Below are 13221 nucleotides of genomic sequence, written 5' to 3' on the forward strand. Positions count from 1 at the left end.
TTCTGGAGCACAGGCCTGGCTCGAGGTTTTGTCACAATCACAATGTTGCACAAAGGGTTTGTAGGCAATCTTGTAATACCCATGATACATGCAGTCAAGCTAACTATCAGCTAAGTGAGTGAGTAAAACACTGTTCCTTATTTTGCTGCTACAACCTGAACTTATTCTTGCAACTGTGGAAAAATAATGATTCCTTATCAAGGGAATCACAACTCAAATTTGGATTGATTTTATCCTCCGACAATTATTTTGGCTGATACTTACTGGTTTCATTGTGACGAATCTTGTTGCGGCCCTTAACCCCTCTCAGCATAAATCAGGATAGAAATTTGAAGAAACTACCCTAATTGTTATCTCCTAAATATTCTGCTTTCACTGCTATTATTCTCGCTTTTAAAAAATAACAAGATTTCAGGTGACATTCTGCACATTTAATACAAATAAAACAGACTGAACATAACTGAACAGCTGGAAAATAACTGCTAATAACTGTTAAGAGAGTTTTCACTTTAATATTCAGAATAATCAGATGTTTGGTTCTGCTTTATCATACTTGGAAGTGAAAGTGTCGAGATAAATGTTTAGTTGACGTGCTGTCAAATGTTCTTAGTGAAAGGAAGTTAAACAGGAATCTAGAATGATTTGCTGATTTAAAAATGTCACATTCAGGATCCAAATGCTATTGATTTAGGTCAGTTTATGTGCTGGCTAATATATTTAGTCTGTATTGTTATGTTAGAACAGTCAAAACTAAAAGAAAGCGAAGATATCAGTGACCGAGCAGTCGAAAAGAGGACTTGTCACGTTGAAAGAGATAAATACTTATGCCAAGTGCATTATTGCCATTTTTATCAGTCAGACATTCCATTACAATAAACATACCACTAATTTCAGTGTGGATTTCAATGTGAGAGGGGCTTTCCAAATGTTTCATTATCCAGCATCATGGAAGAAAATCTAAGATAGTGACAGAATTGCAGATGTACTGAGGGGAATTTGTATAATGCACAACATTGTCCCAACAATAACAGATAAAAAAGAATGGAGATACAAAACCAAAGTAATGCAGAGACTGGAATCCCAGAATACTACAGTCCAGAAGAGGCCCCTCGGCCCATCGAGTTTGCACCAACGCAGGAAAGGCCCTGACCACCTCACTAAAATCTGAAATTATAAAAAGAAAATGCTGCAAAAACTCAGCAGGTCAAACAGCATCTGTGGAGAGAGAAACACAGTGAATGGTCGGGATATTCTGACCCCGTCGCGGTGGGAGCCGCCCTGGGGTCTGCAATGAATCATGCAAAAGTCCATTGACTTTTGGCGGAACTGGAAAATCCAAGCAGCAGTTGGGACCAGAAAACCCAGCCAGTGTTTCAGGTTGCAACAATCCATCTGCTCGAATGAAGCATCATCGATCGAAAGCATTCACTTCTGTTTCTCTTCGCAAAAGAAGGCTAATTTTATTCTTGGCCTTTTTGGTGGTGTTGGGTGAAGAAGTATTTTCACTACAACCAGCTTTTTCCTCCTTGTAATAGTGTAAAGGGATCTCTTACGTCACCTGAGCAGTCAGATGGCTCCTTAGTTTAATGCAGATTTTAGAAATTGAAACTCTCAACTATATAATACTCCCTCGGTAGAGTAATGAAGTGTCACCTGGATTGCCTCGGCAAAGCAGCCAGCATAATTAAGGACCCCACGCACCCCGGGCATTCTCTCTTCCACCTTCTTCCGTCGGGAAAAAGATACAAAATTCTGAGGTCACGTACCAACCGAGTCAAGAACATTTTCTTCTCTGCTGCCATCAGACTTTTAAATGGACCTACCTTGCGTTAAGTTGGTCTTCCTCTACATCCTAGCTATGACTTAACACTACATTCTGCACTCTCTCACTTCCTTCTGTATGAGTGGTATGCTTTGTCTGCATAGCGTGCAAAAACAATACTTTTCACTGTATGCTAATACATGTGACAATAATAAATCAAATTAAATCAAATCAAATCATTCCTGCCTCCATCTAATGTGCTTCAACAGCTGTGTGGTATTCACCAGAAAACCACCCCAAAACCTGTCAACTAATTCTGCCCACTGGGGCGTGTGTCTCTGTGCTGGTGGACAGTGCCTCTAATGCCTGGTTGGTGGTTTCCTCGGTGCCATCCTCTGAGGTGTTGATAGGGGTTAGGGTGGGGCACCTGTAGGGGATGCGGGGGAGGGCACCTCCTGAGGACCAGGATTCGGTGTTGCTCTGGCAGATAAAGACGCATGTTAAGTGCTAGGGAGAGGCAAGTATCTTGGCAACTTGGCACTTACCTGAGCAAGGTCTAAAATGATTAAGGTTTTGTAGATCCTCACTTCTGTGGTGCACGCCAACATCACAGTCACTCACAGCCTGTCAGGCAGCTCCCCTGCGAGATGCATTGTGCACTCCTCAAAGGGTGTCAGCTCGGGGGTTCCACTGTCCATCATCTCCCGCTCTCTGCGGTTATGCACCATCTTCTCCTGAGGAGATATAAGGAGATGATTGAGAGCTTGATGGCTGGTGGCCAGGGGGTTGGGAGTGGAGGGGGTCAGGAATGGGTGGGGTAGCTCGGCTTGGCACTGTGCTCGCCAGGCAGGGGTAGTGACGGCGTGTGCCAGAGGGATTCAGGGAGGATGCTGGGGGGAGGTCAGGTGCTGGACGGCCGCGGGGTGTCTGGGGGTGGGTCAAGGTGGACATTCCAGGTGTGACAGACAGGACTGCTACCAGAACAAGATGGGTGGACACTCACCCTTGCAGCTCGAATCAGGTTGTCATCTTTTTCCGGCACTGGCCGCCTGTCCTGCGTGTCGGGCCTTAGGCACTGACTGCCGCCGCCAGTGCTTCCCGGGCCGCATTCGAGTCCCTGCTTCTGCCTCATCTTCCCTCCTGGGGGTACAGGATGGCCGGCCTCTCCTCCACGGCATCCAGCAGCCATTCCAGCTCTCCCTCCGTGAACCATGGGGCTGGTCTGCACGGTGCCATCTTCCTGGGTGCAGCCCCCTCTTGTTAATGGCGCACAGTTGTGGCCACCTCGAGCAAGTCTCACACGGTAGTACAGTGGTTAGCACTGCTGCTTCACAGCTCCAGGGTCCCGGGTTCGATTCCCGGCTCGGGTCACTGTCTGTGTGGAGTTTGCACATTCTCCTCGTGTCTGCGTGGGTTTCCTCCGGGTGCTCCGGTTTCCTCCCACAGTCCAAAGATGTGCGGGTTAGGTTGATTGGCCAGGTTAAAAATTGCCCCTTAGAGTCCTGAGATGCGTAGGTTAGAGGGATTAGCGGGTAAATATGTGGGGGTAGGGCCTGGGTGGGATTGTGGTCGGTGCAGACTCGATGGGCCGAATGGCCTCCTTCTGCACTGTAGGGTTTCTATGATTCTATGATTCATCTGGAAACAGAGTGTTTCACATAGAGGCTGTTTCAGTGCACTAAGTGTCAGTGAATTGTGGTGCAGATTGCGCTAAAGTGACCAGCGCAAATCACTTCATAATTCTCACCAAAAATACTTTGGGAGAATTCCACCCCATGGACTTTCCTTTGACAAAGTCATTTTAGTTCATTAATTTTACAAATGTATAGAAAGGATCAAATATGCTGTTTGAAATTTGGTTTTCGGGAGTAATGTTTTCTTAAATGAATTAGATGATACTCGATGAATTATATCATCCATATCATAGACATTTATGTTGCCTTTCATACTGAATTAGCGGTGATTTCAATACTCTTTCCTTTGCATTAAAGCAGGATTTCCGTCAAATTTGGGTGAAGCAAGAGAAGACAATGAGGCAGAAAGTAGTGATCAAGCTCAGACTGAGGAAGAAGGTATGTCTACAGTAGGAAACAAAGTAAAACTGAACACAGAGTGAACGATGAACATTAAAAAAGGATGATGATGTGTTAGAACAGAAAGAAAATCCTTACTGGAAGAACATTGGTGAAGTATGTCATGAATGATAAAATCCTAAAATGCTGAAAATAAAATGTAAATTGAAGATCAGTCATAGAATCAAATCCCTAAAGTGCAGACGAGGCCATTTGGCCCATTGAGTCTGCACCGACTCTCTGTCAGAGTATCTTGCCCTCCTTATCCCTGTAACCCTACATATTTACCATGGCTAATCCATCTAACCTATACATCTTGGGACACTAAGGGGCAATTTAGCATGGCCAAACCACCTAATCTGTACATCTTTCAACTGTGGGAGGAAACCGGAACAGCCAGAGGAGGTCCACACAGACATGGGGAGAATGTGCAAACCACACAGACAGTTATCCTCACTGCTGTGAGGCAGCAGTACTTGCAACTGTGCCGCCCTAAGTTACTCACTAAGGTAGTTTTACAAAAAATTGATAGATGTAATTGAATATTATTGGTAATATATTTAAAGAGAAACCTTAATTGGTGCATGTACAAGTTGTACAAGAAACCTGCACAACTTTGCCACTCAGCATTTAAAATCAACTATAAAATTATTTCATGTGATACGCATGGGATTTTCTGGTTGCGCGCACCCCAACTTTCCACCTGAGGCCAGCAGATATTTAAATGGTCCACGGAATTTTCTGTCCTGACCGTTATGACTCCTGCATTGGGTGGTCCCAGAAAATCTCGCCCAAAAGCTAAAGCCATAATTCTCCCAACACGTTTAGTGTTGAAATCAAAATCAGGAAGATGTTTGTCTTCTGCGGTACACTCTAGTCCAAATAATGGCCGGGATTCTCCCAAAAAAATTCTAAATGCCGGATTTGTGTAAAAACTGGAGTAAATCCCGCTGGGATTTTTTAAGCGGGAATTTCAAAATGAATCTCCCACACTCTGTGCATCACAAAGAGCCTCAGTGTGAATCATGAAAATAATTGGGGGATGGGGCCTACTCCCGCCGGAGAGGCCGACAGCATAGTGTTGAGCGGGTCACTGCACATGCGTTGATCTGTCAGAGCGGAGATCAACGCATGCGCAGTCACCCTACACTGTCAGCCTCCCGATCGCTGGCCAGCTCCACAACCCTGTATCGCTGACCATGCAAGCCCCCCCACCCTATCCCTGGCCTCCCGGATCATCACTGACCCCCATCCACCTCCCCGTCTCTGGGCCAGCACTGACCCTCCTCCACAGGCCTGCCTTTGATCTCCCCCTGACCTCCAGCATTCCCACTCGCCCATTTCCCCTCCCACCGCAGCCCCGACCCCCCACCCTACACTGCAGCCCTGACTACCCCCCCCCCCCCAACACCCTCCCCCTCCCCGGGCAGGCTGACTCCACCCTTCCCCCCCCCCTCCCCCCCACCCCCTTATGGCCAGCCACGTTCACTGTTCACCCTCCCTCTCTCACTGATCCCAAGTGCAGACTGGCAACGGGACCCCCACCTCCATCGATGTCCCACCCCTTGCTACTGCCCGATGCCCAGTGGGTAGTGCCAAGGTGCCCCCTTGAGCATTGCTACTTTACCCTTGGACAGTGCCGGGGGCCAGGCTGGCACTGCCAGGCTGGCAATGCCCAGGGGGGACCCCCTTACCCCCAATCTCCTGGGGGGCTGCCATGGCCTCCCTTCACTCCAGTGGGGTTGGGCCACCAGCCAGCTCCCCGTTAGAGGGGAGCTGTTGTAAACTCCACTGGAGGGAACGATTCCTGGCTGGGGGCGAGAGGCTAGCGGGCCCGGAGACTTCAGTCTCAGACACGCTAAAAGATTAAAATGAGGATTAATTAAGAATAAAATGAGGAAATCTGGTGGCCGGAGAAGTGCAGAGGCCGTGACACCCAGGAGGGAGCCTGCTAAACGGCCTCTGCTTATGTGTCCCAACCTGCTGTGCTGCTGTCGGCAGGAGAATCATCCCCAGTAATGTTATTCAGCTATCTGTTGTGATTCGCTCAGGTGCAACTTCAGCCTGACAATCTAAGCAAAGTTCTAAACCTACTGATTATACAGCTTTCTTATCTTTTGACTTGAATTGTGCGTCTTCTAGATTGGAAAGAGAGAGAGAATGGGTGGAATTTTCCCGTCCTGCCCGCCAAGGGAGTTGTAGCGGGCAGGGGGTGGAACATGCAAAGGTCTGTTGAACTCGGGCCAGATTTTCCGGTCTTGGGACAAGCGCGGCCGGAAAATCCCGCTCAATATTTTTAACGTTAGTTCAATTTTTAAAAACATATAGCCACTGAACGTACGGTGTCAGACATGGTCCAGTGGTTGCAGTCCTGTATCTGAGTCAGATCATGGGCTCAAGTCCCAGTCCATAACTTCAGGAAGTAGTCTCAGCTGACACTTCACCACAAACTCAGTCTTTTGTGGGAGATCTTAAACCAAGGCTCTGTCCATCTTACTTGGCCGACATAAGAGAATCTCTCAAGGTGAGTTGAAGATGATCAGGGGAGTTTGCAATTCTATCGCTCGATAATATCGTTTCTAAAAACTCAGTCATTTATTACATATTGTTTGTGGACCCTTGCTATGCATAGATTATTTCATGAACGAAGCCCAGTCCATGACTCAAACCAGCCTCCCATCCATTGACTCTGTCTACACTTCCTGCTGCCTTGGAAAAGCAGCCAGCATAATTAAAGACCTTGCGCACCCCGGACATTCTCTCTTCCACCTTCTTCTGTCGGGAGGAAGATACAAAAGTCTGAGGTCAGGTGCCAAGCAACTCAAGAACAGCTTCTTCCCTGCTGCCATCAGACTTTTGAATGGGCCCTACCTTGCATTAAGTTGATCTTTCTCTACACCCGAGGCGTGATTGCAACACTACATTCTGTACTCTCTCCTTTCCTTCTCTGTGAGCGGTATGCTTTGTCTGTATGGTGTGCAAGAAACAGTACTTTTCACTGTATGCTCATACATGTGACAATAATAAATCAAATCAAAGATTAAACATCAAAACAAATTCATTAGCTGCCAAGTTCTTTTGGTCGTCCTGAGGACAGGAAAGGCACTATATAAATTCAAGTTCTTACTTAACTCACATGTGTCTTGTCAGCAATTGGAAAAAGTAATGACTTTCTGCTGAAACTCAGACTTTATTTCTGTCACATACAGAACAGCCAAAAAATAAGGATGTAAATAGCCAAGGACAAGGCAGAAAGTGTGTTGCATAATCTTAGTTCGGTTTATATTTTGAGAACAAATTAAGCTCAATTTTTAATTCACGGAAAGCCCCCAAACTCTGCCCTCGTAGATTCTGACCAAAGTAACTGCCTTCTACTGGGCCTTCTGAAACAGAAAATGAAAATCCGGTCCATCACCTCTACCTCTGACCCCATTGGGTTCTTCTGGACACCCAACTGACTAAATCCATTTGAACTCCTGGAATTGAAATAGGGGACTCACGTGGCAGGGTAATGACAGCAAGGGAAAAGGGGAAATGAAAGAGGGAAGTGTGAGGGACAACAGTCAGATCAGGAAAAAGAGAAGAAAATGGAACCAATGAGGCAGACAAGGAACAACAGTGAAAGGAGCGAGAGAACAAAGAACAAAGAACAATACAGCACAGGAACAGGCCCTTCGGCCCTCCAAGCCCGCGCCGCTCCCCGGTCCAGGATTGAATCCTGAATCCAGGATCCCCACCCAATTTTCCAGCCTATCTACATACCAATATCCTATCCACCGAGCTGTCCCTCACAGCTACGATGCTTTGTTCATTACAACCTATTAACTTACCCCCACCCCCCCATTCCAGACCATGTGATCTCCAGGGAGAGGCGAAAACCCAGAGTGAAAAACCCCAGGGCCAATATGGGGAAAAATAAATCTGGGAAATTCCTCTCCGACCCCCTGAGGCGATCGAAACGAGTCCAGGAGATCACAATGGCCCCGATCGGAAAATGCTTCCCAACCCTAGTCATTTCCACTTCCACGAACACCATCTGAATTCCCTGCCCCCGAGACAGGTTCCCAACTATCCGCAGTCTCACTCTGTACTGGCACCAGCAAGATGATCGTAGAATGAAGCCTTGAAACGAGAAACCAGGAACAATTAGCCCGCGCCGCTCCCTGGTCCAAACTAGATCACTCTTTTGTATCCCTCCATTCCCACTCCGTTCATATAGCTGTCTAGATAAGTCTTAAACGTTCCCAGTGCGTCCGCCTCCACCACCTTGCCCGGCAACACATTCCAGGCCCCCACGACCCTCTGTGTGAAATATGTCCTTCTGATATCTGTGTTAAACCTCCCCCCCTTCACCTTGAACCTATGACCCCTCGTGAACGTCACCACCGACCCGGGGAAAAGCTTCCCACCGTTCACCCTATCTATGCCTTTCATAATTTTATACACCTCTATTAAGTCTCCCCTCATCCTCCGTCTTTCCAAGGAGAACAACCCCAGTTTCCCCAATCTCTCCTCATAACCAAGCCCCTCCATACCAGGCAACATCCTGGTAAACCTCCTCTGTACTCTCTCCAAAGCCTCCACGTCCTTCTGGTAGTGTGGCGACCAGAACTGGACGCAGTATTCCAAATGCGGCCGAACCAACGTTCTATACATCTGCAACATCAGACCCCAACTTTTATACTCTATGCCCCGTCCTATAAAGGCAAGCATGCCATATGCCTTCTTCACCACCTTCTCCACCTGTGAAGTGTCCATTGCACTTGCAATGGGTTTATGATGGGAATATAAGAGGCAACCCATAATCCTTAATTGATTCTTTGCTTCCATACTAATATTTCACAATATTATGGTTTGGCTGTGAGCTGTTTTTTTGAATGAAAACTGCTTCTCCGTGTATGTCATTTGGGCCGGATATTCCAGCCCTTCCCACTGGCAGGATCTTCCAGTCCTGTCGCATGCAAATTATCATTGACTTCAGCAGGACTGGAAGATCCCGCCAGCAGCCAATGGAAAGCCAACTCCACTGCAGGAAAATCTGCCGTCGGGGGGAACGGGCTGGAAAATTCCAGCCCTTATCTGTGATCCCAAGCAAGAATTGACCTCAAAAAGCGAGTCAGGTTCTTGCATCAATAGAGATTATGACTAAATGTCAGGCTGTCAAAAAGGGAAACAAAATGCCCAACTAATTGGGAGACAAATCTGACACAGGTCATGAGGAATATTAAAGTTCACTGAAAGATATTTTTATTTCTGGTAAAGAGTACATGAAAATACGAGAAGTGAATGTTAAGTGGAAAGGGGTATCTGTCGCTCCCTGTCAGCTGTTTCCTGTCAATGACAGAGGGGGCGGCACAGTAGCACAGTGGTTAGCACTGCTGCTTCACAGCTCCAGGGACCTGGGTTCGATTCCCGGCTTGGGTCACTGTCTGTGTGGAGTTTGTACATTCTCCTCGTGTCTGTGTGGATTTCCTCCGGGTGCTCCGGTTTCCTCCCACAGTCCAAAAGATGTGCGGGTTAGGTTGATTGGCCATACTAAAATTGCCCCTTAGTGTTCAGAGATGTGTAGGTTAGAGGGATTAGTGGGTAAAATATGTGGGGATATGGGGGTAGGGCCTGGGTGGGATTGTCATGCAGACTCGATGGGCCGAATGGCCTCTTTCTGCACTGTAGGGTTTCTATGATTCTATGCAGCTTCTCTGGAAGAAAAAAATGAAAATAGCTGGGTTTTATGAGATGCCCTCTTTCCCCTGCTAAAGGTCAGTGGAAAGCCCACCCAAGAGAAGAACAGCAGGATCGCTGTCATTTTGACCATGAATAGGCAGGAGGCTGCATTCTCTGCACACCCTCACACCATCTCAGGGACAGATAGACAGGTAGTCATGTCTCAGAGAGATGGCCGGCAGCCCTACAGTTCCATCAGCTTAAGGTGGGAGAGGTGACCACTGCCTGTAGTAAAGGAGCCCCCCATTGAGGTTGTTGCTGGAACCAGATACCAAGGTATTAAGTGATTGGGGTGGGGGGGGGGGGGAAGAGGAGTTACCAGGGTCAGACTAGTAGGCCCCAGGGAGGGGGAGATGGATGAGCTGGGTTTATGAGGTGAGGGTGGAAGGTAAAGGGGGATTTGGAGATTTTGGTGTCTCTGATGGAGACAGGGGCCACAATGGAGGTTCCCCCTCCTCTCCGAAAACCTATGCCTGAATAACAGAAACCCGAACATCCTTATCCTCAATAATAGTGGAGCCCAGCATCAATTTAACATCCTTCAAGTCCTTCCATGGCTTTGCCCCTCCTTATCTCTGTAATCTGCTCCTATCCCACAACACTGTGAGATATCTGCGCTCATCTAATTCCAGCCTCTTGAGGAATCTTGATTTTAATTGCACTGCCTTCAGCTCCCTAAGCCCCAAGCTCTGGAATTTCCTCCATAAATTTCACCACCTCTATCTTCCCTGAAGATGTTCCTTCAAACCTATTGCTTTGGCCAAGACTTTGCCCATCCACCTAGTCCTACATTAAGTGTTTTGGTGTCCAATTATGCATTAAAATGTATCCGTGAAATTTATTTTAACACGAGCAGTACAGTGTAAGTACAGCTATAACTCTGGCATCTACCTGACCAAGTAGAAAATTGACCAGATATGGCGTGTCCACACAAAGCCAAATCCAACCCGTTCAATTACCATCTCATCAATTTACTCGCGATCTCAGCAAAATAATGGGCAGTATCATCAACTAATTAGAATGCAAATCTCTACAGCCAGCCAGGTCTTAAAGGTACAGACAATGTGGGGGGAGGGAGCATTCAACACAGGTTAAAGAGATGTGTATTGTCTCCAGACAGAACAGCTAGTGAGATTCTGCAAGATCAGGGGGAAAGCTGTGGGGGTTACTGATAATGTGACTTAAATCCAACATCCCGGTTTAGGCCGTCCTCATGTGTGCGGAACTTTGTCTGTGCACTGTTGGAGAACAGATATCCACTCCATCTGACGAAGGAGCTGTGCTCCGAAAGCTTATGGTATTTGCTACCAAATAAACCTGTTGGACTTTAACCTGGTGTTGTGAGACTTCTTATTGTGCTTACCCCAGTCCAACGCCGGCATCTCCACATCAACACTAGTGGTGTTCCGCAGGGCTCTGTATTGGGACCTCTGCTGTTTGTGATTTATATAAACGATCTGGAAGAAGGTGTAACTGGGGTGATCAGTAAGTTTGCGGACGACACAAAATTGGCAGGACTTGCAGATAGTGAGGAGCATTGTCAGAGGCTACAGAAGGATATAGATAGGCTGGAAATTTGGGCAAAGAAATGGCAGATGGAGTTCAATCCTGATAAATGCGAAGTGAAGCATTTTGGTAGAAATAATGAAGGAAGGAGCTATACGATAAATGGCAGAACCATAAAGGGTGTAGATACGCAGAGGGACCTGAGTGTGCAAGTCCACAGATCCTTGAAGGTGACGTCACAGGTGGAGAAGGTGGTGAAGAAGGCATATGGCATGCTTGCCTTTATAGGACGGGGCATAGAGTATAAAAGTTGGGGTCTGATGTTGCAGATGTATAGAACGTTGGTTCGGCCACATTTGGAATACTGCGTCCAGTTCTGGTCGCCACACTACCAGAAGGACGTGGAGGCTTTGGAGAGAGTACAGAGGAGGTTTACCAGGATGTTGCCTGGTATGGAGGGGCTTAGTTATGAGGAGAGATTGGGTAAACTGGGGTTGTTCTCCCTGGAAAGACGGAGGATGAGGGGAGACTTAATAGAGGTGTATAAAATTATGAAAGGCATAGATAGGGTGAACGGTGAAAAGCTTTTCCCCAGGTCGGTGGTGACGTTCACGAGAGGTCATAGGTTCAAGGTGAAGGGGGGGAAGTTTAACACAGATATCAGAAGGACATATTTTACACAGAGGGTGGTGGGGGCCTGGAATGCGCTGCCAGGCAAGGTGGTGGAGGCGGACACACTGGGAACGTTTAAGACTTATCTAGATAGCCATATGAACGGAGTGGGAATGGAGGGATACAAAAGAATGGTCTAGTTTGGACCAGGGAGCGGCACGGGCTTGGAGGGTCGAAGGGCCTGTTCCTGTGCTGTATTGTTCTTTGTTCTTTGACTTGGAACTACCTCGCATTAAGTTGATCTTTCTCTACACCGTAGCTATGACTGTAACACTACATTCTGCACTCTCTCATTTCCTTCTCTATGAACGGTATGCTTTGTCTGTATAGCGCGCAAGAAACAATACTTTTTACTATGTGCCAAGACATGTGACAATAATAAATCAAATCAAATATAATCACTGTTTCTTAACTGTCACCAAGTTAAGATCTTGGAACTCCCTGCCTCACAGCACTGTTGCTGTACCTATATATACTAAACAGACTTTAGTGTTTCAAGAGATTGTGCCATTTTCTCCAGGGCAATTCAAGATGGGCATTAAATGTTGGTATTGCCAGAGATATCCACATCCCATGAACAAATAAAACAAGACCTTTAGAATGTCATTCTTTTGAATTAAGTCGGTACATCCCTAAGATTTGGCCAATTTATTTTCTCAGCCAATAATGTAAAACATTCACTGCCATGAGAAATTGGCATAGAATTTGTTACCTTGCTTCGTGCGAGGACGACCTGCACAAAGAAAATTGGTTATAGAAATTACTCATAATCAACTGTCCACTTTATCACTGAATAGTGTGACATTAGACCATAAGACCATAAGACATAGGAGCGGAAGTAAGGCCATTCGGCCCATCGAGTCCACTCCACCATTCAATCATGGTTGATTTCAACTCCATTTACCCGCTCTCTCCCCATAGCCCTTAATTCCTCGAGAAATCAAGAATTTATCAATTTCTGTCTTGAAGACGCTCAACTTCTCGGCCTCCACAGCCCTCTGTGGCAATGAATTCCACAGACCCACCACTCTCTGGCTGAAGAAATTTCTCCTCATCTCTGTTCTAAAGTGACTCCCTTTTATTCTAAGGCTGTGCCCCCGCGTCCAAGTCTCCCCTGTTAATGGAAACAACTTCCCTACGTCCATCCTATCTAAGCCGTTCATTATCTTGTAAGTTTCTATCAGATCTCCCCTCAACCTCCTAAACTCCAATGAATATAATCCCACGATCCTCAGACGTTCATCGTATGTCAGGCCTACCATTCCTGGGATCATCCGTGTGAATCTCCGCTGGACCCGCTCCAGTGCCAGTATGTCCTTCCTGAGGTGTGGGGCCCAAAATTGCTCACAGTACTCCAAATGAGGCCTAACCAGTGCTTTATAAAGCCTCAGAAGTACATCCCTGCTTTTGTATTCCAAGCCTCTTGAGATAAATGACAACATTACATTTGCTTTCTTAATTACGGACTCAACCTGCAAGTTTACC

General features: G+C 46.7%; 1 protein-coding gene across 1 annotated transcript in view; it reads left to right on the plus strand.

Annotated features, from left to right (window-relative positions):
* Window positions 1–13221, plus strand: part of LOC144499029 (uncharacterized) — a 55202-nt gene that overhangs the window by 39249 nt on the left and 2732 nt on the right. The window contains exon 11 of the mRNA XM_078221083.1: window positions 3754–3834. Coding sequence (XP_078077209.1) covers window positions 3754–3834 — 81 coding nt within the window. The remainder of the gene's footprint in view (window positions 1–3753; window positions 3835–13221) is intronic.

Source organism: Mustelus asterias, chromosome 9 (assembly GCF_964213995.1).
Source record: "Mustelus asterias chromosome 9, sMusAst1.hap1.1, whole genome shotgun sequence".
In the NCBI taxonomy this organism is placed as follows: Eukaryota; Metazoa; Chordata; class Chondrichthyes; order Carcharhiniformes; family Triakidae; genus Mustelus; species Mustelus asterias.